The following is a 20,453-nucleotide window of genomic DNA, read 5'->3' as shown; positions in this document are numbered from 1 at the left end:
TGCTCTATACGCAAACTGATTTGGGTCGAAGGTGGGTGGGAGAATGGTTTTGATGTGCTGCAGGACCAGCCTCTCGAAACACTTCATGATGAGCGGTGTGAGTGCTACCGGACGGTGGTCGTTGAGGCTGGAGATGATGTTTTTTTTCGGCAGAGGGATGATTGTGGCAGACTTCAGGCACGAAGGGATGATGGATTTGGAGAGTGACAGGTTGAAGATCTTTGTGAAGACCTCCGTAAGTTGGTCTGCACACTCCTTCAACACCCTTCCCGTCACGCCAGCAGGGCCTGCAGCTTTCCTCGGGTTCACCGCTCTGAGCACACGCCTCACATCATGCTCCTGCACAGTGAGGGTGTGACTGTTGGATGCTGGTGAGGTTGTTGTGTCCGTCTCGACTGCATTGACCTCAAAACGAGCAAAGAAACAATTAAGTTCCTCTGCCAGTGAGGCGTCCCCGTCAACCGTTGTGCTGTTATTGTTCTTGTAGTTGGTGATGTGCTGTATACCTTGCCACACCCGTCGTGGATCGTTGTTGGTGAAGTGGTCCTCAATCTTCCTCTTGTAGGCTACTTTGGCATCCCTGATGCCTCTCTTCAGGTTGGCTCTAGCTGCACTGTATTGAGCACTATCACCAGACCTGAAGGCGATGTTTCGGCCCTTGAGGAGAGCTCTGACCTCCTTCGTCATCCAGGGCTTCTGGTTGGGGTATATCTGAATACGTTTTTCAACAGTCACATTATTCACACAGTTCTGTATATAGCAGAGTACAGTTGATGCGTACTCCTCCAAGTCCTGAACCTCAAAAATATCCCAGTTAGTCCTTTCGAAGCAATCCTGTAGCTGCGAGGAAGCTCCTTCAGGCCATGTTTTAACAGTCTTTGTGGTGGGTTGAGTTTTCCTCCTGACAGGGGTGTATGCTGGGGTTAAAAGGATGGACAGGTGATCTGACTGCCCTAGATGTGGTAGTGGTACAGACTTAAATCCCTTCTTAATGTTTGAATAGGCCTTATCCAGTGTGTTTTACCCCTGGTAGCACATTTTATGTGTTGTACAAACTTTGGGAGAACTGTCTTTAAGTCTGCATGGTTGAAATCACCAGCTATGATATGGGCGGCTTCGGGATATGTGCTTTGTTGTGAATTGATAGCACTGTGCAGGTAGCCTAGCGCTATTTTAGCATTAGCATCTGGTGGTATGTAGACAGCTGTTACTATGGCAACGGTAAACTCACGAGGGAGGTAAAAAGGCCTGCATTTCACCGTCAAGTACTCCAGGTCTGAAGAGCAATGACTGTCCATGATTATGGCATCCTTGCACCAGTTGTTATTTACGTAAATGCATAACCCCCCTCCCCTGCTTTTACCAGAGTCGATGTTTCTGTCCCAGCGGTATGCTCTTCGCCCCGCTAGCTCACTGGCTCCGTCTGGGATAAGTGGGTGGAGCCATGTCTCCGTTATGATCAGGATGCAACAGTCTTGTACGTATTTATTTTATAGCTGGAAGAATACGGCTATCACACAGCTAAAATACAAAAGCATAAGGTTCAGGGAGATTTTCTTAGGTGAGTATAATTGATAGAATTCAGTCTGATAGGAAGAAACAATTACATTTAATAGATACCTTTCTTGGTGGTTAACATCAGAGAAATGATAACCGTAGAAAAAGTCATTTCAAAAATCTTTTGGTATGAAGTTGACTGCAGCCATTTATTAAGCTCTCTCCGGAGTCGTTTCATAACCCGCCTACAGAAACAAAGGCCGCTGCCCTTCCACCCTCGCAAAATGAGTTTTTTTCCTAGAGAGAACAATGCATGGAGTTAGTCATCGCTTTGTTGTTGTGATTAGATCAGAGGAGGCACATGAACCTGTATGAAACACGCTGTCATGGAGGTCAGCAGAGGATGAGGGGGGCAGTGTGAACACAGGGAACCATGATGCCAGGCAGCACACATGGCCGTTTTCTACTCCTTACTGCACGCCTTGCCTCCATTTTACCTTAACAGATGATTGTGTCGGGTTGGTGACTGTCCCTTTTATATCTCTAGGCAGCACACTATCTGCATGAGGAAGCTGCGAGGTACCCCCGGAAAATCCACTACCATAATCCTCCTGACCTGGCCATGGAAGCCCTGGAGGTAAACTACCTGTCGCCGGTGGATCAAACACTTTCTAGTGGTGTCACATTGATTGTGTTATGTAAGATAGCTGTTTAAAGCATTCACATTTACGCCTTTTTCACGTCTTATTTCTCATTTCTGTCTTCCAGTTGCATTTCCGTCTCAGTGCTACCACCCTTAAACTATTAGAGGGTGAAGTGTCTGATCTGGACCACGAGCTGTTTTTCAATTTGTTGGTAGAGGCCGCTACCGGGGCATTTGCCAGGGCGGAAGAGAAGAGTATGCCGAGCATGCCTAGGTCCCTTGAAAAGTAAGATAGAAATATAACCAAGCAGCAATCACACAAACACTGCAAAACCATCATTCACATTGTTGTTGATTGGAACTTGATTTTTTTGCAGGGAGAAACCCCCCTCCATGACGGATGAAGACTTTAATTGCTCGTCAGTTTGCACAGGGAACGTCCTGAGTCCCTCCCGTCCATCCGCTGCCACCCCAGGTCTGACATCCCCTCCTTACGTGGCCACGCCGTTTGACCATGATTACGCCAAACGCAAAACACTCCGACGGCAGCAGTGGCAGCAGCAGCGGCATGAGGAGCAGCAGGCCGATGGTACAGTCCCAGTCCTAGGCACTGTCTCTGGGGTGGGGCTCTCTGCCCTTTCTGCACTGGGACAGGAAGCCCATTGGGGAGTGCACAGATTGCTAATCACCATGCTTAATGGTTTTGGTTTTAGTTACTATGATCCCTATGCACTGGGTGATTGGGATGTGGTGAAATGGGCAATATGGCTACTGATTATTTCACTCTTTTCTTTGCCTGACAAAACAGCAGTATTGAAACGAATGGTTGAGTGTGTCTTTGTGCGTGTGAGTGTGTGTGCGCTGAAGAAACCATTTCTTGTTGCTGCTTTATTTCTGGTCCTATTTTCTCTTCTTACCAATCATCTTGCCTCTTCTAATATTCTACAGTTTTGCTTTGTTACAACTTCCTTAAGCCTATAGCTTCACCGAGACATGCCTGCTAATTCTTTATGATCCTGATTGGTTGCGTCCCTGTGTGTTGGTTCAACAGAGTGGTTTGCATTGTCAGAGATCTAATCAGGTGCTCATTATAACCAGGTCTTTTTTTTTTTACACTGATTACATAATTATTAGCAAGCACACGCATTATTATTCTAATCACTTTTCAATCAGATCATTTATTGAGATGAAGATCTGCTTTGCAAATTAACCTTAAGTACAACAGACAAATCAACAACAGATGAAACAAACAACAAAGTAGCGAGCCAGCCATGCCCAAGCAAACATTTGGAACAACTACAGACAAAAAAAATCCAAATGTAAAAGTTTAAATTCATGCAACGAGATGTTTGTTCAAAAAAAGTGAGGCACTTTACAAGCCAGTTGTGATAAACAGGAAAGTGTTCAGTTCCCAATATAAAGGCAGGAAGTGAAAATATAAAATGTGTGTTTTTGAAAAACACATAAAGACGGAGATTATCATGCAGTAATGACTTGTACATTAGTGCTTTCAGTAATTCGGTAATGTACATCTAGTTCAGAGTTTGAACAGTGATAAATATAACTGACCTTTTTGTTCAAGCACATTGATTATCTTGTATGTTGACTCTTGTAATTGCAGTCATGCAATGATAATTGTCTTGTCAAATTTCAGAGAAGACACGTCATAGAATGTTTTTAAAATAGCAAACAGCCATGTACATGCACAGTTAGTTAAAGCAGCCTGGACTTACATTTCAGGAATTAAAAGTCAAGGTTTTTTTTTTTTTTTGTTCCTACCCTGGCAATTAAGTGTGAACCAGAAACCAAAATAATGTTTGGAAGGAACAGTTCTGACTATTCTTTACATATGACAAAAACAGACATCCCCTCCCCATGTGTCATCTTTAGCTTGAATGTGGAAATAACGCAGCCATATTGCCCATGTTGCCAGTTTTGTCACCCTTTCCAGATTCCTTCCTACCTACCTACCTGCCTGCTACCTCTTTGCCTGCTTGCTTTTACCACCTGCTTTGCCATTTATATGCATGTAGTTCTAACAGGGTGAATGTCTTCACGACCGGATAACGTCAGTCTTTTATCACACTTCACTTAATTGTCTGGTGTGTCATGTGGTCTCATGTGATTTGAGTTTGGTGTGGGCTTAACTTGACCGAACAAGTCTTTTAGATATTTCAAAAATCTCTCCTTAATCATGTGTTTGCTATTTTCCACTAATTTGCTATAATTTCCAATTATGACCAATTAGTGTGAAAATGTCAATTCAAGAAGAATGTGGCTGGCCTATAATTGGCAAACAACTTTGAAACTGCAGTCAGAAAATCCTCCACCATGCACATGTTTACTTGAAAGTGGCAACTTTTTCTGGCTTAAGTGCTGCTTAAAGGTGACAACGAGAGTGCAGGATCTGATTCAGACATACGTTTATCTTCTCATTATCTGGTGAAATGCATTCAAGATCTCACTGTTGATGTTTTCTTTCTTTTGTGCTGTACATAAAACATCTGATTCTCTGTTTTACAAATGGGATGTTTCAAGTGTATTTGAAAAGCAAGAGATCAGTTATTGAGTAAAATCGCATTTTCAAGACTCGTAGGTCTTCACTGCTTTGCCAAAGATGCAGCAGGTCTATCCACGGATCATTTCACAGGCCTTACTTTTTCATTTTGGGATGAAATATTGATCTTTAGACACACTTAATACATTCCTAACACTTGCACTCATACTGTGAATGTTTGTGTCTGAATCAGGTTCTACATTTTCAAGGAGATTACATCTATTCAGTTTTCATAACGACAAATTATGGATTTTTAAGGAAAATTGCAGACATTTAAAAATATAAATTCTAAGATAACGGCTTTTCTTGATTATATTTTAAAACCAGCTCCCCATATCTTCAACAGCCTCACCAGAGTTTGACCATGATTACTGCCTGCCCAGGTCTTCAATGTGGCTGGCTTCCCTGAATGGTACTGCTCTTCAAACCAACAAAACTCTTTAAGAGGAGATGTTTTAACCCTAAATGAAGTGCATTCTAGCGGGAAGTGTTCAGTTTTCACAAACCTTACAGTACCATAGTAACTTCTCCTGTTAGCTGATGACTGTGAATCCTTTGAAAAGCCCCTTGTGTGCAATAGTCACTGAAATAGCAAAAGCTTATTGCCCTTCTGATTGTGTTAGTAACAGTTCCCTGCCAAGGATCTTTTTTTTCTTGCTGAGGTTGCACAACATGGCAATTAAGAGGAATGCTGGCATTTTGGTTTTGGACCTCTAACAAAAACAAATCATCTCTCTTTTATAACAATGTGTCATTAGGGATGCACTAATAAGGATTTGTGGCTAATGACCTATTCGTGTTTCAAAATGATATTTATTTCTCCCACACACACATTATAACAGGACATTTTTGGCTTTTAAAAACAGCTTGAAAAATACCTATACAGCATGCTGTTAAAATATTCCATTACACATTTTGGATAATTGGTTAAAACTCATACAATACAGTAATCTTAACTGGATCAATAAAAGATTGTCCCCCCTGGAAAAAAAGAAAAACCCCCACTTTTTAGAAAGAAAAAACACAATTATAATTATATTTTGTAATGCTATCCTGAAAGGATGTACTAATATGTCTCGATCTGGGTCCATGCGACTGGTGGCATGACCCATGATGTGTTTTTGTTCTGGCAGAGCGCAGTCGGGACAGTGAAGTGGTGATTCTCTCTGACTCCAACTCCACCCAGGATGCCTTCACTGACCCCGCCAGCTCCCAGGACAGCAGCCACAAACCTGCTTCTGGGAAAGTCAGCTCCTCGTCATCAGAGAGTACGACCCCAGTGAAGGACGGGCAGTTTGCATCTGAGGACACAGGTACGCTTGGACTGGAAATGACTTATTTATTTATGGCTGCATTTACCTTTACATATTTTAGCTGAATGTAATGAATGTATACAACAATGTCATAGTAAGATGTGGTGGTCTGATGTTTACATTCTCGACATTACAGGTTCAGTTAATAATGTTTTATATGATCTATTTTGTATCATCACTGTCACAATATCCTCATAGTATATGAGACGGATCATCTGTGGACAGCTTCCTCTCTCCTGTTATTGCTCCTCATGGCATTTGCAAGATTCCATTGCGCTCAAATTTAAAAATAACCAATCGGATCAAAGGGGAGTCCATGCCACTCAATCAATGCGTTAAAAGGCCCTGTTTGGCTTTTTTGCGGTTTCCCTTAGGTTTTTGTGCATGTAAATGTTCTGCAAAGGCTAAAATCCCAAAGTTCCCTCCGGGAGAAGTTTCTCTCCCACATTCAGAAACGACCCCCCACTGACAAGAGCTTACTTTCTCTTTTTAAAGTTAGTTATTTAAACACTCATCTGCTCTCATTGGCCCTTTTCCTCCAGGCACGGGGACATCTTGCAAATGCCATAGCAAGCAATAAGTGGAGGCTCCGGATATAATGACAGTTTGGGGAAATATGATGACGGGTTATTTTATAAAGGTTAACAAATGACCCTTTTAAAGCAAGCAGAAAACTGATCCAACATGCACAACGCTGGATTAAAGTCCTAAAGTCTTTGCTTTAAATCTTTAGCATCACATAGAGATCACTCTGGCATCCAGACGGATGAGAAAGTTATCCAGGAAGTGGTAGAAGCCGTGGTGGTGACACTCCCCGAGTCTTCAGCCTCTAAGGTCTCAGCAGACCCTGGTCCCCATCCTCTGCCCGTCCCAGTGACCCCTCCAAAGCCATCCCACTCTCAACAAGCTGCTCCTCAGACCCCAGCCAGTGAGGGGAAGAGGAAGCCAGAGCCCCCCCTCGAGGTGATCGAGGTGCCCAAGGCCCTGCCCACAGATCGTGGCGACCAGAGACGAATGCTGGTGGAAATGTGCGTCGGATCTCTCTTCCTCTGCCTCGGCCGCTTCCCTCAGCACTACAAGAGTCTGTACCGCCTGGCATTCTTCTACCACAACAGCAAGGCCCATCAGGTCAGTGTATCCCTGTTAACGGATTACACAAGTCCGCTTTCATTGCATGTAAAGGCCAAGTCATCCATTAAATCTCAGTCATACACCCTATAATCACTATCCCCTCTCATTAATGCTGACATTTACAGAAGATTGGGTTTGCTAAGAATTGCTTCAATTTCCTCAATTGACATGGACCTTTTGGATTCATTATTTCAGTGTCAAGTATATCAGAGTTTTCTTCCCCCCCTTGGATTCTCTTGTGGGTCTGTTCACTCTGCAGTAACGCAGGAGTTGCTGAAACAGCCTGTGTTGGCTGTGAGGCTCGGTGGGCAGAGGTGTGCGTGGGTGGCAGCGCAGTGCTCTCTCAGCCAGTTTGGCACAGAGACGTGGCGTAGAGCTTTCCTCTGGTGGCATCCTTCTGTCAGCACTCCATTAGTCCAACCTTTTTAATACAGCCTTTGTCCTCACTCAATAAGGGTGGATTGGGAATGGAAAATGTTTTTTTTATGTTATGTAATATGCTCATCTGACCGCAGAGTACTGTGTGTGTCACAGCATGGTTTATTATTTGCTACAAGGCTAAAAAAACGTTACATTTGTAGATGGATAGATGTAGATGGATATATACTTTATTGATCCCAATTTAGAAAATCATTTGGTTACATAACCAAGCATCAGTGTGTTCAGACATTACAATAAAAATACTTTAAAAAGTGGAATAGAGAATTAACAACAAAAAATAAAATGTAAAATATCTAATATAAACAATATAAATGTGTTTATTATATTATGAACAGATCGAAGGTAAAGATTACTCCCTTGAGAATGAATGAGATGCAGATAACCTTTTGATAGAGGCTTACACAGGTGGTAAGGTTTCCCTCTGTTGTTGCCACCAGTGGAGTTATCAGCTGCCTGGATCAAAGAAGAAGCTGTGACTCGATGACACAGTCAGTTGATTTGATGCTGATGACACACGTTGTGTAGCTGCCCTCACAACCCACCACATCCAGTGTTAAAAGCCTCTGTGCCCCTTTTGTTCTCAGGAAAACCCGCTCCCGCTCACATTGACTGGCCAGCTCTATCCTCCCTCCCTCCATGGAGTGAGAGGGAGCCTGTAATGTTATGCTATAGCCTACTGGGTCTGTGAAAGATAACATGAAGTGGCATTAGCTTGCTATCTTTTCCAACAGGGCACTGGCGTAGACACGGATGTGTGAGTCATCACGCTGTGAAAAGGGGGTCTGACTTTCCCTGATTGCAAATGAGCCTAATTTTTTCTTTTTGGAGAGATGTTAATTCAACATGCAAATATAGTCCATCAATCTATTCATGTAAAAAAGGGTATCCCCTTGGTTCTGTCATTAGGAATGATGTTGTGCGTGTAAATAAATGTGATTTTCACATTTATTTATTTATTTATTTCTCTCCTCAGAACCTACAGTGGGCCCGAGATGTGTTGCTAGGAAGCAGTGTCCCATGGCAACAGCTGAAGCACATGCCAGCACAAGGACTTTTCTGTGAAAGAAACAAGACAAACCTGTTCAATGTAAGTCAGTTCACTGCGATCACCAAGCATGTGTCCTTCTCCCTCCTCTCTGTCAAACTGTCAACACATTGCTCCAAACATTTGAGAGAAACCTGTCATTACTGGAGTTATTGGCATTCCTCTATGCCAGGGGTGGGGAACCTTTTTCCTCTCAAGGGCCATTTCAATTTTTTCAACATCCTCCGAGGGCCGTACAAATTATCGACCTCTGCTTAAAAATACTAAAATCACTACCCATTCATTTGGCCTTTCTTTCATGCTGTGCAAAGAAAAAGCAACCTCTCAATCCAGATATCTTACCATGATGATTCTGATGCATGCACGTGCACCAAAACAGAAAGATATGGACACAAGATGTGTGCAAATGTATTTAGTTTCATATCCATGTGAACATGATTTAAGTGGGGGGGGGGGACCTAATCTCCTCTAGGATTTTTTTTTTTTTTTATGTTGAAGTTAAAAGCATCAATCTGGTGCACTTTGAGAGCAACATTAGGAGATCTATGGATACATCTCTCAACATCCATATGAAACAGAACTGTAAGCAGATTTTATTTTTCTTTATGGATATTTTACAAATCACTCCCCTTTTAAACTGTATTCTTAAACTTTTTTTTACTGTTATAGTATTTTATACCCATTTACTTTATTCTCTTATTTTTTTATAACTATAATGATCATATAAAGATGTGCCTTTACCTTGTAGAAAAAGTTTCTTATATTCGTTAGCATAGCTAGCTAATTTATTTTTTTATTTAACCAGATAAAAGCATTGAGATAAAATCTCATTTTCAATGCTGACCTGGCCAAGAAGGCAGCAACGTTACACATAACACACACATATAAAAATACAGAGAACATAACTAAGCAAACAAAAAAGCAGTCACTACATTGTGCACATTAGGACAGTAAGTAAGGTACACTACTTATTACTGCAAGAGCAGCTGGTGGTAAGGACTTCAGACAACTTCAATTTAAAACATGCTATTGAGACAAGTGCCCTCAGTTTTAGGTTTGATTGAAGGTCATTCCAAGACCAAGGACCATAATAAAAAAGACTCCTTTTTCCAGCCTCAGTCCGCACAGCAGGAACCTGGAACCGTATCCAGGTACTGGATCTGTGGTTGTAAGATGCTAATAACAACAAAGTTATTGACTGTATGATCAGTATGACAGATGAGCAAATCGCCACTGGGCTTTCAACTAAAGACACAGCCACGCAAAAACTGCGGCATGTGTACGGCTCCTTATCGGTACTGCAATTTGTGAAGTGCCGGAGCGGCGTTCTGGTGCTCTCTGGCAGCACTACACCCCTGTCAGACAAGACATATACCACGTGATGACACATTAGGCTCGTGTTGTGTTCAAGGACCCTGACCTTGGCCAGGAAAAACAGGCACTCGCTTGTTTAATTATTTTGCGGTCTAGATTTCTTTAATTTTCTTCTTTTTTGCGTGTGTTTATAAATTACATCGAGGGCCGTACCAAATGGTCTCGCGGTCCGTATACGGCCCGGAGGCCGGAGGTTCCCCACCCCTGCTCTATGCAATCAACAAAAAATGATTATGATCCCATTCAAATAAAATGACAAAAAAAACAAAGTCGCTTGATGATTTTCAGCAACTGACTTTCAAAGTGAAAGTCCTACTTGGATTTTCTTTAATGAATACTATATTATTTAAAGCTCAAAAATTAAATATTGACACGATGCCCTTTTTGAAGTGTATCGGCCAATTAAGTCTTGCTCCAGAAGCAATTATAATCAGCATTATTATCACCTGAGCTAAGCAATCGTGGCTGGGTAAATGTGTTGACACCACTGGATTAGGGCTGCACGATTTTGTGAAAAAAGCGATTTTTCTGACAAATATTGCGATTCAATTTGCGATATTTATTTTTAAGCGACCCAACAGAAGTTTATTGTAAAATGCTGCCATATCTCCGGCTAGGAAGGTCGCATCAACATGCTCCCGTCTCTAGCACCCCCGCAGCCCGAGCTACGAGTGAAAGAACTAAACTTACATGAAACTTCCGCTTTAAAGTCAAGCTTCAGTTTAAGATTCACCCTGTAATAGATGTAAAACATGTGATGGAACATTACTAACCTGACTCGGATGCTTTGTTTCACCAAACCATCTAAAGCTCCATTGGAAGCCATTTGGAGAGGGCAGGCACTTTCAAAAATACTTGGCAGGTGATTGGATCAATCTGTCTATCACCTTCTATCATGGGCCACTTCTAATTGATTAACAATGGCTGGTACATGTGGAGCACAGCACTTCTGATTGGTGTGGATGACTGACACACAAGAAGAAGAAAAAAATCGGAGGCTTTGGGATTTGATAATCGCATCATTTAAAATCGCGATTTCGATTTAAAATCGATTAATCGTTCAGCCCTACACTGGATTTTTGTAATCGTTTATCTGTGATTTTATTACAGTGCAGTAATAAATCAGTGGGAACACAGCCTTTGGGTTGGCCGTCTAATGACTAAAGGTCGACATACTTTTTGAACTTGTTATGCCATGTTTAGTATAAACAGAGTTCAAGGTATCCTGCGATGTAAACAAAGCATTCTTGTTGTTACTTGAGTCAAACAGCATCTCCAGCTGAGTACCGCCTACCCCACAACCCTACTGGTTCTATTTGAGAAATGTCTGTCCATAATTGATCATTGTCACTAGGTGAAAATAATAATATATCTCTCGGTTGGCTAAAGTAATTTACTTCATGGTGTCCCAGTTATGTTTAAGTGGTTTATGTCACTTCTGATTTGGATTTAAACAAAACATCCTGTTGGAAAAATACAAAATACCTTTCTCACAAACACAGAGATTAGTTCATACAATAACGTGCCTGTAAAATACTTGTATGTGTCGTGTTTTTACTCTCAAGTTAGCCTCATCATAGTAGACAACTGCACAGTAGCAGCTAATGCAGCCTCCCAGAGGGAAACCTGTGAAGCACTGAAGTGTGTCTTCACGTTTGTGACTAATGAGCTGTCTGCATGTTGGCTGGGAGCGAATGATTGCCGTTCTGCAGTTGTGGTTTACCCTATTCACACAGTCCTAAATATGAATCACTAGATACATGGTGCTCTGAGGAGAGTGCTACATTATCTGCTGCTCAGAATTACAAGGCTCTGCTGTTATCCAGTGGAGGAGATTACTGAATCTGTCATCTGTCACGCATTTCAGATGATTTTACTCTTTTGACTTGAAGCAGATATTATGTCTTGTCAATGAGTGTCGGGGCCTAAATGCTCAGACTCTCCTTACCAAGCAGATGATACAAACAGTTTGTCACATCATCTTAACGTCACATATAAGTCACTTGTCAGGGTATATTTTGGTTGGGAACATTATTTTGGACATAGTGGATCGAATAGGTTATCGAGTAAAATGTGGCCTTTGGGAACAGACTGCAGAAGCGATGTGGGCCAAGTCTGAGCTGGAGGTTAGCTCCGCATCGCTCTGGCTCCCACTGGGCTCTCACAGAGCTCCTTCTGGAGGTAAACCTGCCACCCTGGCGTACCAACTGTTGGAGCTTTATTGTTCCCTTGAAACGAAGCCCTCTCTCTCGAGCACAGGCAAACACAAACAATTCTAAATGGCTGTTTTTAACGAGTCTATGAGTTCTAAGCAGCTATAACATTAACGAAAATGTTCGGAATGAACATTATATAGCTTGGATTTCCACCATTTATTTTGTTAGCTTCATTAAAGCAACAGCAGTGGAGGTAATTTCACTCGTAAATGGATAGAAAGGCATTGTTCAGCACACGGTTGTTCCCAGGTAGAGATGGATTTTGAACAAAGCCTTTCAAAGCTGTGTACTTTTGACAAGTCAATTTCAGCCGACAGCTGCGTTCTAACCAGACTAATCACTCTGCGCTAGTGTTTTATAGACTTATTGTTTGTGCTTGAGTCATCTCTCCAGTGACAGAATAACCAGCAAGAGGGGATTGCCCCAAATTGAAATATTGTTGATCAAATATTAAACATATGGCACCTTGATGCAAAGGAGACTCTCATCCGTGCTTCAATGAGCCTGTTGGTGAATGCTGGGTTCTGCTAATGTGGGTCATCATGGCCTACATTTCCTGTTCATTTGGCTGGGCTACATTAATTGGAGTCTGCGTAAAGTAACCTATATATCGCTGTTCAGGAATGATCCAGATAAGCTTGTGTTGCATAATTCCTCGCTGTGGTTGTCAGCATGAGGCCAAATAGACTCTGCTTTTTTAACGCAGATTTTCATACCGGCTCCTACTTATTTATTTATCTCATTGTTTGTATTTTAATGTAATTTTAGGGCGTCTTTTATTGGTGTGTGTTTTTACAGAGTTCGTGAGCCTCTAACCGAAGACCATTTTTCTGAATCTCAGATCACTTTGATAATAGTTATGTAGTTGTATATATAATTAGTAACTGAGTCACATTCTATAACTATATGTTATTCATGCACTGACATTTGTATTGTCTAGCGCATTTGGACTTGCTGCTTGCTTTGGCCCTTACTGGCTGTTTGACATTTAAAATGATGGTGTCTATTTATATGTTCAGGTTAAGAGGTCTCAGACTCATACTACTTTACTCAATGCTTCAGCTGCCTGTACTGGAGCGCTCGATAATGCACGGAATAAATCCAGAATTTTTTTTTCATGAAATAATTAGAATTGCTATTTTAGGAAGGGTTGTCCTGAGTAACCTTTTCCGGTTTCGGGGTCTTTGGTAGCGAATTTTCAAATCTTACACTGCATCGCACTGATAATCTTTATTTGTACTGCTCTTCAATAGGTTCAAACTTTATCGTATCAATAGCATAGTGTCGTAGCAGAGCAACCTCATTGGTGATTTTTACGATTCACAAGAAACCCCAAATCAAATCAATGTGTATCCATGATCTTGTAAAAACATCCAGTCATTTATTCCAGTATCAGTAAATGCTTCCAAACCCTTCATAACCATCTACTCCTTCACTTGGTTAGCACACAGTGTACCTGGCACACACTACAGAGTCTGAGGAGCAGGTACTAACACACTGTGCTCCATGTATTTTGGCTGTAGGCAGACATTTCTACGATTTATTAAATTCTTGTCTGTTATGGCCGACGTAGTGCAGCAAAATAAGGATCATGTTATTTTATAGTCATGTTATTTTTATTAAGTGTTATTCAATTAAAAAAATCCAGAAAGGAAAAACAAAACACGAATGTCGGAATCTTAAAATAAAAAAAACAACTATGTACCGAAGAAACTAATATTTCAATAGTCCATCCCTAATTTAAGTGTACTGGCTACATATTTTAATTATATTGTGATGTGACATACCCTTTACCCATACATACCCACACTATTGAACAATTATTTTGTATTCTAACAGTCATCATTTTCGGTAAATTATTGTAATTGTAATACAGTTATTGTAACAAAGTATCAGGGCTGAATATGATGCTTTTGGTTATAATGCTGCTGTAACAATAGAGGCTGCTCAGGACTCCTTCAGAGCGATCGTGAGGAGTCCCTGTGTAGCCTCCTCCTCCCCCCCCCAACCAGACACACCACACACTCATACTCCTGCTTACATATTCTTCCACTCACTCACGCATTCCCTCTCTGCGAAGCTCCAGAGAAAATGGATGTCCTTGTTGCTAAAGAAAAACATAAATCCTGCCTGTCCTTTTAACTTCTCGGAGAACGTGTTTTTAGCTGATACTGTGTTTCCATGACAAGCGTACATGTTTGACTTGACTGCTTGAATTTAACGGAGCATGCACTTAGGCCTCGGTGTCTTGTATTATTAGATTAGGAAAGTCTTCTGGAAACAGTGACACTTGTATTGCTCGCCTCGATTTGATGTATGTCTCAAACATTTGTGCGTTCAGCTGTAGGTGGAGCTCCACTCAGGAGAACCTTGTTATTCTTTCTTAGGGGAGGAGTATTGGCCCAATGAATACGTCTTGCACATAGTCTGTGTTTTGATTTGCACGTTGGAGGCTTAGGTATGGCTGCCAGTGTGTTTTCCATTGCCTTCTTTTTCTCTGTGTTCACTTGAGCTTGAGATTTTTTAGCAGTTTTTACCCGCACTCACACAACAGGAAGCAGGAAAAACAAGGTGTGTTTGCTTAGTATGTTTATGGTGGACAGCTGGAGGGAGTCGACCAGAGTTAAAGCAGAGGAAAGGAAGAAGGTGAGGGCTGTCAGTAATCTGCTGTGAGGAAATACTGTGTGTGTGTGTGTGTGTGTACACACCACAATCATATCTATTCAACAGCATTGTTCCTCAGCCTGTGTTTCTGTGGTTACCGTGGGCTGTCCTTTTGTCTCTCAAGTTTTTGTTTAATTTCACTACTGGTTTGCCGTCTTCTTGATTCCTCCCAGCACATTGATGTGGTCGCACGGAGTTCATTTGTGAGCCAGTTTCTGTTCTCTTTTCCTGTTGCTCCGTCTTCAGGGTGATCACGCACTCCCCCTCCCCCTGGCTCTTACTCGCTCTACTCATCTACTCTCTCCGCTGCACTGGCTCTGCTTCCTCATTACTCTCTCTCTCTCACTCCTCTGTTTGTATGTGTAGTGTGTGGGTGTGCACTAAGGGCGGGAGTTTCTCTGCTTGCTTCCAATTGGCTGGCAAAGGCCTACAAGGATTGGCTGTACACTGTGTATAGTGCGGGAGAAAGGAAGGGAGGAGGGGGGAGATAACTCCGACAGGCTGGGGTCCGGCAGAGCGGAGATAGAGTGCGTGGGTGTTTTTGTTTTGAGATGGCAGGGTTTGAAAGCAGGAGAGGAACGAGTCGGCTCCTCTGTCAGGGGCACACTGAGCTTACAGGCCCCTCACTCCATCGCTGATTCTCCTCCTGCCGCTCTCCTCTTCTTCTCTTCCTCTTCTGCCGTGTGCAGCTGGGCTTCCCTTTTCTCTTCCCCTTCAGCTCTCACTGCCCTAGCACCCAAATGCAGCCTTGCTCTCCGAGTGTGAGCCTCTTTCAGGGTGGAGGCGCTGCCAGGGCTGCAGGTGCTGCTACCGCCAGCAAGAAGTCCCTAAGAGCACTAGCGCAGGCGCAGGGGAGTAGCTTTCTTAGGTGATGGTGAGTCTCCTTCTCCCTTTCCCTGCAACTTTTGAACAAATTGCGCAGAAGTTTGTAGGTAATTATTGTGTGATCAGAGTTCCTGTGTCTAGGAGTGTGTTCTACTTGTTTTTGACTAAATGTGTGATACTCTTATTTAATGGCATAGAGCATCCTGTTAAGTATGTACTGTTGAGGGTCTCAACTGTCTAGATGTCTGCATGTAAACTACAATAGACTTAAGTAAGATGCACATTTACACCACCCACATGCAAAGTGCTGAAAGCATTGCAGGTTACCAGCCATCTTGGGTTTGTTGTGTGACTCTGAAGTTGTTGTTGGCTGATGAAATGCTGATATTGTTGTTACCAGTAAGCTGCAGTAGTGTTTGCGGAGTGTTTAAAGACACATTAACACTCGGTTAGTGCAACTTCCCAGCAGTTAATAAGTTCAACCATGGCTCATATTTTAGACCTGTGCCTTTCTTGTCATTACTGCTGGCATGATAAGATGTTGATGGTAGATGAGGTTAAAAAAGACACCTGGTTGAGGGTTTATTTGGCAAATGTTGTTCAGCATAGAGACATTGTTTTATGTTGGCTCAGTTTCTCACACAAGAAGTAGAGGGACCGACAGAAGTTGGTCTCTTTTGTTTTTTGTCACGTTGCAACAGAACTCCGTTATGTTGATGTTTATAATACCAGAAAAAGTGACTTAGTGAATTAGGATAACTTTACCAGTTACTCTTTTGAACCTAACAATTGTCTGAATATTCTTTCTGTACCAAAGGACTCTCTTGTCATGTATTTATCTCTCACGCACCCCCGCCATGCATCTTAATCTCTTATCAGTCAGATGTTTTTGCGTAATGTATTGGCAACATCTGCCAGTTCTGTCGCTCTAGTTTCAAGCATTGGTTATTTTTTCTCTCACAAAAAAAGGGGGTGCTTAAAATCATTGCAGTAAAAAGTCTTATAAATCTGCTTTAGCTGTTGTGTTCAGCGTAATCTGTGTAAAGCCATGGCTCTGCTTTCCCTAAACAGATTTGCTGTGGTTGGATGCTTTTCTGATGAAGAACAACTCTCCTCCATTAGAGATGTTTTTAAGTGTGCGGAGCCCACCCCCTCATCATCATACGTGTCCCGTTCCTGTTGGAAGCATTTGCTAATCTGTGTATTGAAAGGTTAAAACCTTCCCAAGCCCGGCCTGATTGCATCATATGATTTATAAATCTTCTCTTTTCACGTGGGCATTGGAGCCGTTCACTTGTTCTTTGGAGGGTTTTGTTGACCACTGGAAATGTGGCTGGAGAAGAATACAATTATTTCTAAATTAATCTTAACAGATGACAACATTAAGTGAACTAAAAGTGTGAAAGCGTCTTTTAATCCGTTTTTTCGAAGGAAGCCTTAATATAAACACAGAGGCTTGTGTTGCCTGGGATGAGTTTATATGACGTGCTCAGGAATGTAATTTGTTTTGATGTGTTTATGTTGCTTTCCTGCTTTGTTCGTCTCCGGTGGCTTTGAAAATGTCATCTGACGATCAGGAGCTGTCTGAGGAGGAGCTCCCCGGTGCCTTCAGCAGCCGATAGAGCCGTCTCGTTTGTTTTGCTCCATCCTAATATGGTCCTCTTTGTTTTAGTCTCAAACACATTTCCTAAGGCCAGAAACTGAACCCTGCGCCATGTGCTATAGTGTACGCCTCCTAGGCCACCATCTGCACTCGTATCAGTAGCTTCAGAGTGAGAAGCGCGCCTTGCTTCACCTGCCGAGAGGACATGTGCTCACAGGGAAGGTGGACTCCTCCATCTTTCTGCACAGCAGGGCTGTGTTTGTTGGCAGCCAGTCTGCTGGACTCTGCTTGGACAGAGCTGAGCACTAATGAGGCTGCCTATCATGTGTGCCCAGAGAGAAAGCCCCCAGATCCCCCTCCCCCCTTCCACATGGCCATCCAGTCCACTCGATCTCTCCTGCAGCCTTCCCATCCCCTCATTAGGGCTTTCTTGTTTCAATGCCATGTTTTCAACTCCTTTTAATTCCTCTACTTTCTTTTTCTTGTCAGTGTTTTCCATCTCTCCCTGTTGATTGTCTGTGTGTGTTATACATTCCCTAGGCCTCTGAAAACCTGGCAACAAAGAGCGCTTGTAAAAACAAAACTTTCAGAATTTCATAAATTAGCCTTTTGGCTTGTTGTCCAGTCAAATGTAAAACAAGTTTAATGGAAGCAGCTCCTCCTATTTGGCCTCCTTGGCCAATTTGAAATAATACTTGGTGAACTTTAAGGCAAAGGCTCCACCAACAAGTGTGTTTGTGCCCAGGATCACCAGCATTTAGTGGAAAACATGATATTCTAGGTTGTATGAAGTCGAACTAACCTCCAGATTCTGCTTCCCCTTTTTCTGTTCTTGTCTCCTTTAGGGCATCTGGCGTATTCCAGTAGATGAGATTGATCGACCCGGGAGTTTTGCATCTCATATGAACCGATCCATTGTCCTCTTGCTGAAGGTGCTGTTTCAGCTTAAGGATCACGATACTCTGGTGAAAGTGTCTTTCATGCTGCAGAGAACCCCTGACCAGGGAAAGTAAGGACCCACTTCATATGATACTTCTACTTCTGTCATGTATTATGTATTTGTTCCATAACATTTCTCCTCTTGCTTCTTTCTCTTCCATGAAGGAAGTATTTACGGGATGTTGATCGCCAGGTTTTGGCCAAGAGAGCATTTTTCCTAACTGTAAAAGTCCTGGAGGACAATCTGAACAGTCTCACAGGGGTAAGGAAGCACAAATCACAGCGCACACACAAAGAGCAGAGAGCCGCTCAGCAGTTTAGATGTCTGGCATGCACCCTCTTCATGTTTTGACAGGTTCTGTTCTGTTTCAGGTGTCTGAGCAGCTTCACAAAGCGCCTGCGCCCTCCATGGGGGAGATGACCACAACGGAAGCATCCAACAGGCCCAGTTCAGAGGACAGCAAGCATGCACTGCCTAAGAAGCCTGGGCTCACAGAGGGAGCCTGTGCCACTGAGACAGGGCCCAGGGAAGCCTCCCAGGCACAACTCACCCCTCCACCGCCATCATTAGATAAAGGGAGCAAAGTTCAGGAGATCTACCCTGGGAAGGTGGAGACTGCTGGGAGTGAGGGACACAAAGCAGGGCCAGAGGAACCCATGGACCTGGACAGTGGCCAGTGGAGGAAACCCTCTGCTCCCACAGACTCTCAGGGCAACCCAACGGAGGCAGAGACCTGTCTGAGTGCCGTGGAGCCCTCGCACAAAGTGACTGACAGCAGCCGGACACCAGAGCTGTCTCTAGAGGAACTAAGTATCAGTTCCAGGCAGCAGCAGCTCCAAGCGTTGCTACCCAAGGTCACCGTGGCAGCCGGTGGGACGGATCAGGGGCTACTACGAAGGCCAAACAGGAAAAGGAAGCTACTTGACGATGTGGAGTCCGGAAAAACGTTACTGCTTGATGCCTACAGAGTTTGGCAGCAAGGCCAGAAAGTCATGACTTACGACCTGCAACGCATCGAGAAGATCATGTCAGAGACTTATATGCTCATAAAACAGGTAAATCTGCTACCACACATTACATTATTGCCAGAATATGTGCTCCGGTGTTTTCTCTGTTCTATTTTCAAAGTCATGCATGTTTGATGTAAGCCCTCTTAAAGTAAAGGGGACATGGGAAACCCTTCATCTGACTGAAATAGTAACACAGCACCCGCTGCAGAAGAGGGACTTTCCCTCTTTCCGTTTTCAAACACGCCGACAAATCCAGCTCATACTGCGCGGTTTTGTTTTTACTCTCAGTAACCCAAATATAACCTCTGAGTCTGTTTGTTCTTACTACTGAAACGGGTTGTTGAATCTAAAAGTAGCCCCACTGGGTATTTTTCAGGTGAATTGGGACTTTTGTTTTGTAATGATGTCACAAGAAGGTGGGGAGTTGCTCAGTCATTATGTGTGTAATGAAACTGGTGCCAACATGTAAAGTTGTGGCATAATGCCAATACAGAGACAAAGGTCTGTCTGTACTATCAGCCACTTCTGCTTATTAGGTTGTATGTATCGTTACACTAAAAGTAACTTCTTACTGCCTGTATCTGACAGTAAAAGCAGGGAAGGAGCTGTTATCTGTATAACTATTATTCATTATCTGAAATTCATATATCATTATGTCAAGATGTTGTTGCGTAGGAAGTGTCAGAGAAGTGTCTTCATATCTCTAGAGCCAATGTTCCTCAGTTGTTGAAAGTTAGTCCAACTTCAGGGCCTTCTATGGCATTGATGAAATAGTAGCAGAACAGCCCACTTCAGCTTATACGGCCATATTGAGTTGCAGATCAATACTGGCCCTACAGAAGGTGTCATGTCATTATCTGTGTAATGCCATAGAGCTGGAATAGGAGGGTTATAAGCGAGGGAAAACTATAGGTTACTTACGTAACCCCAGGTCTCACAGTAACATGAAGTGAGATGTCTCACTATGGGATGCGCCTCATCGCGGAGCAAACAGAAGCATCAATCTCATTACGCCAATCCTGATTGGCTGGTGATCTTGATGTCAACGTCAGGGGAAATCACCCCCTATAAGTAGCCTGCGCCACGACGCATGCGTCATTCAAAATAAGCACCTCTTCTCGCTTCACCATAGCAAGGAGGGCCGTCTGGTGAGACATCTCACTTCATGTTACTCTGAGTACTGGGGTTACGTAA

The 20,453-nt window shown here is 42.8% G+C and overlaps 1 protein-coding gene across 5 annotated transcripts in view; it reads left to right on the top strand.

Annotated features, from left to right (window-relative positions):
• The window catches only part of cabin1 (calcineurin binding protein 1), a 54,322-nt gene that overhangs the window by 11,663 nt on the left and 22,206 nt on the right, over nt 1-20,453 (top strand). For 3 of the 5 annotated variants that reach the window (XM_034090824.2, XM_034090823.2, XM_071204395.1), the window contains exons 25-34: nt 2,045-2,134; nt 2,266-2,426; nt 2,518-2,729; nt 5,044-5,109; nt 5,831-6,010; nt 6,744-7,138; nt 8,556-8,669; nt 18,155-18,318; nt 18,414-18,510; nt 18,621-19,304. In XM_034090824.2, the coding sequence (XP_033946715.1) occupies nt 2,045-2,134; nt 2,266-2,426; nt 2,518-2,729; nt 5,044-5,109; nt 5,831-6,010; nt 6,744-7,138; nt 8,556-8,669; nt 18,155-18,318; nt 18,414-18,510; nt 18,621-19,304 (2,163 nt within the window). The remainder of the gene's footprint in view (nt 1-2,044; nt 2,135-2,265; nt 2,427-2,517; nt 2,730-5,043; nt 5,110-5,830; nt 6,011-6,743; nt 7,139-8,555; nt 8,670-18,154; nt 18,319-18,413; nt 18,511-18,620; nt 19,305-20,453) is intronic. The other 2 variants (XM_034090826.2, XM_034090825.2) reach the window with 2 other exon arrangements.

This window comes from Pseudochaenichthys georgianus, chromosome 9, assembly GCF_902827115.2.
Source record: "Pseudochaenichthys georgianus chromosome 9, fPseGeo1.2, whole genome shotgun sequence".
NCBI lineage: Eukaryota > Metazoa > Chordata > Actinopteri > Perciformes > Channichthyidae > Pseudochaenichthys > Pseudochaenichthys georgianus.
The sequence above is the reverse complement of the archived record's forward strand: the minus strand, read 5'-3'. Positions and strand labels throughout refer to the sequence as shown.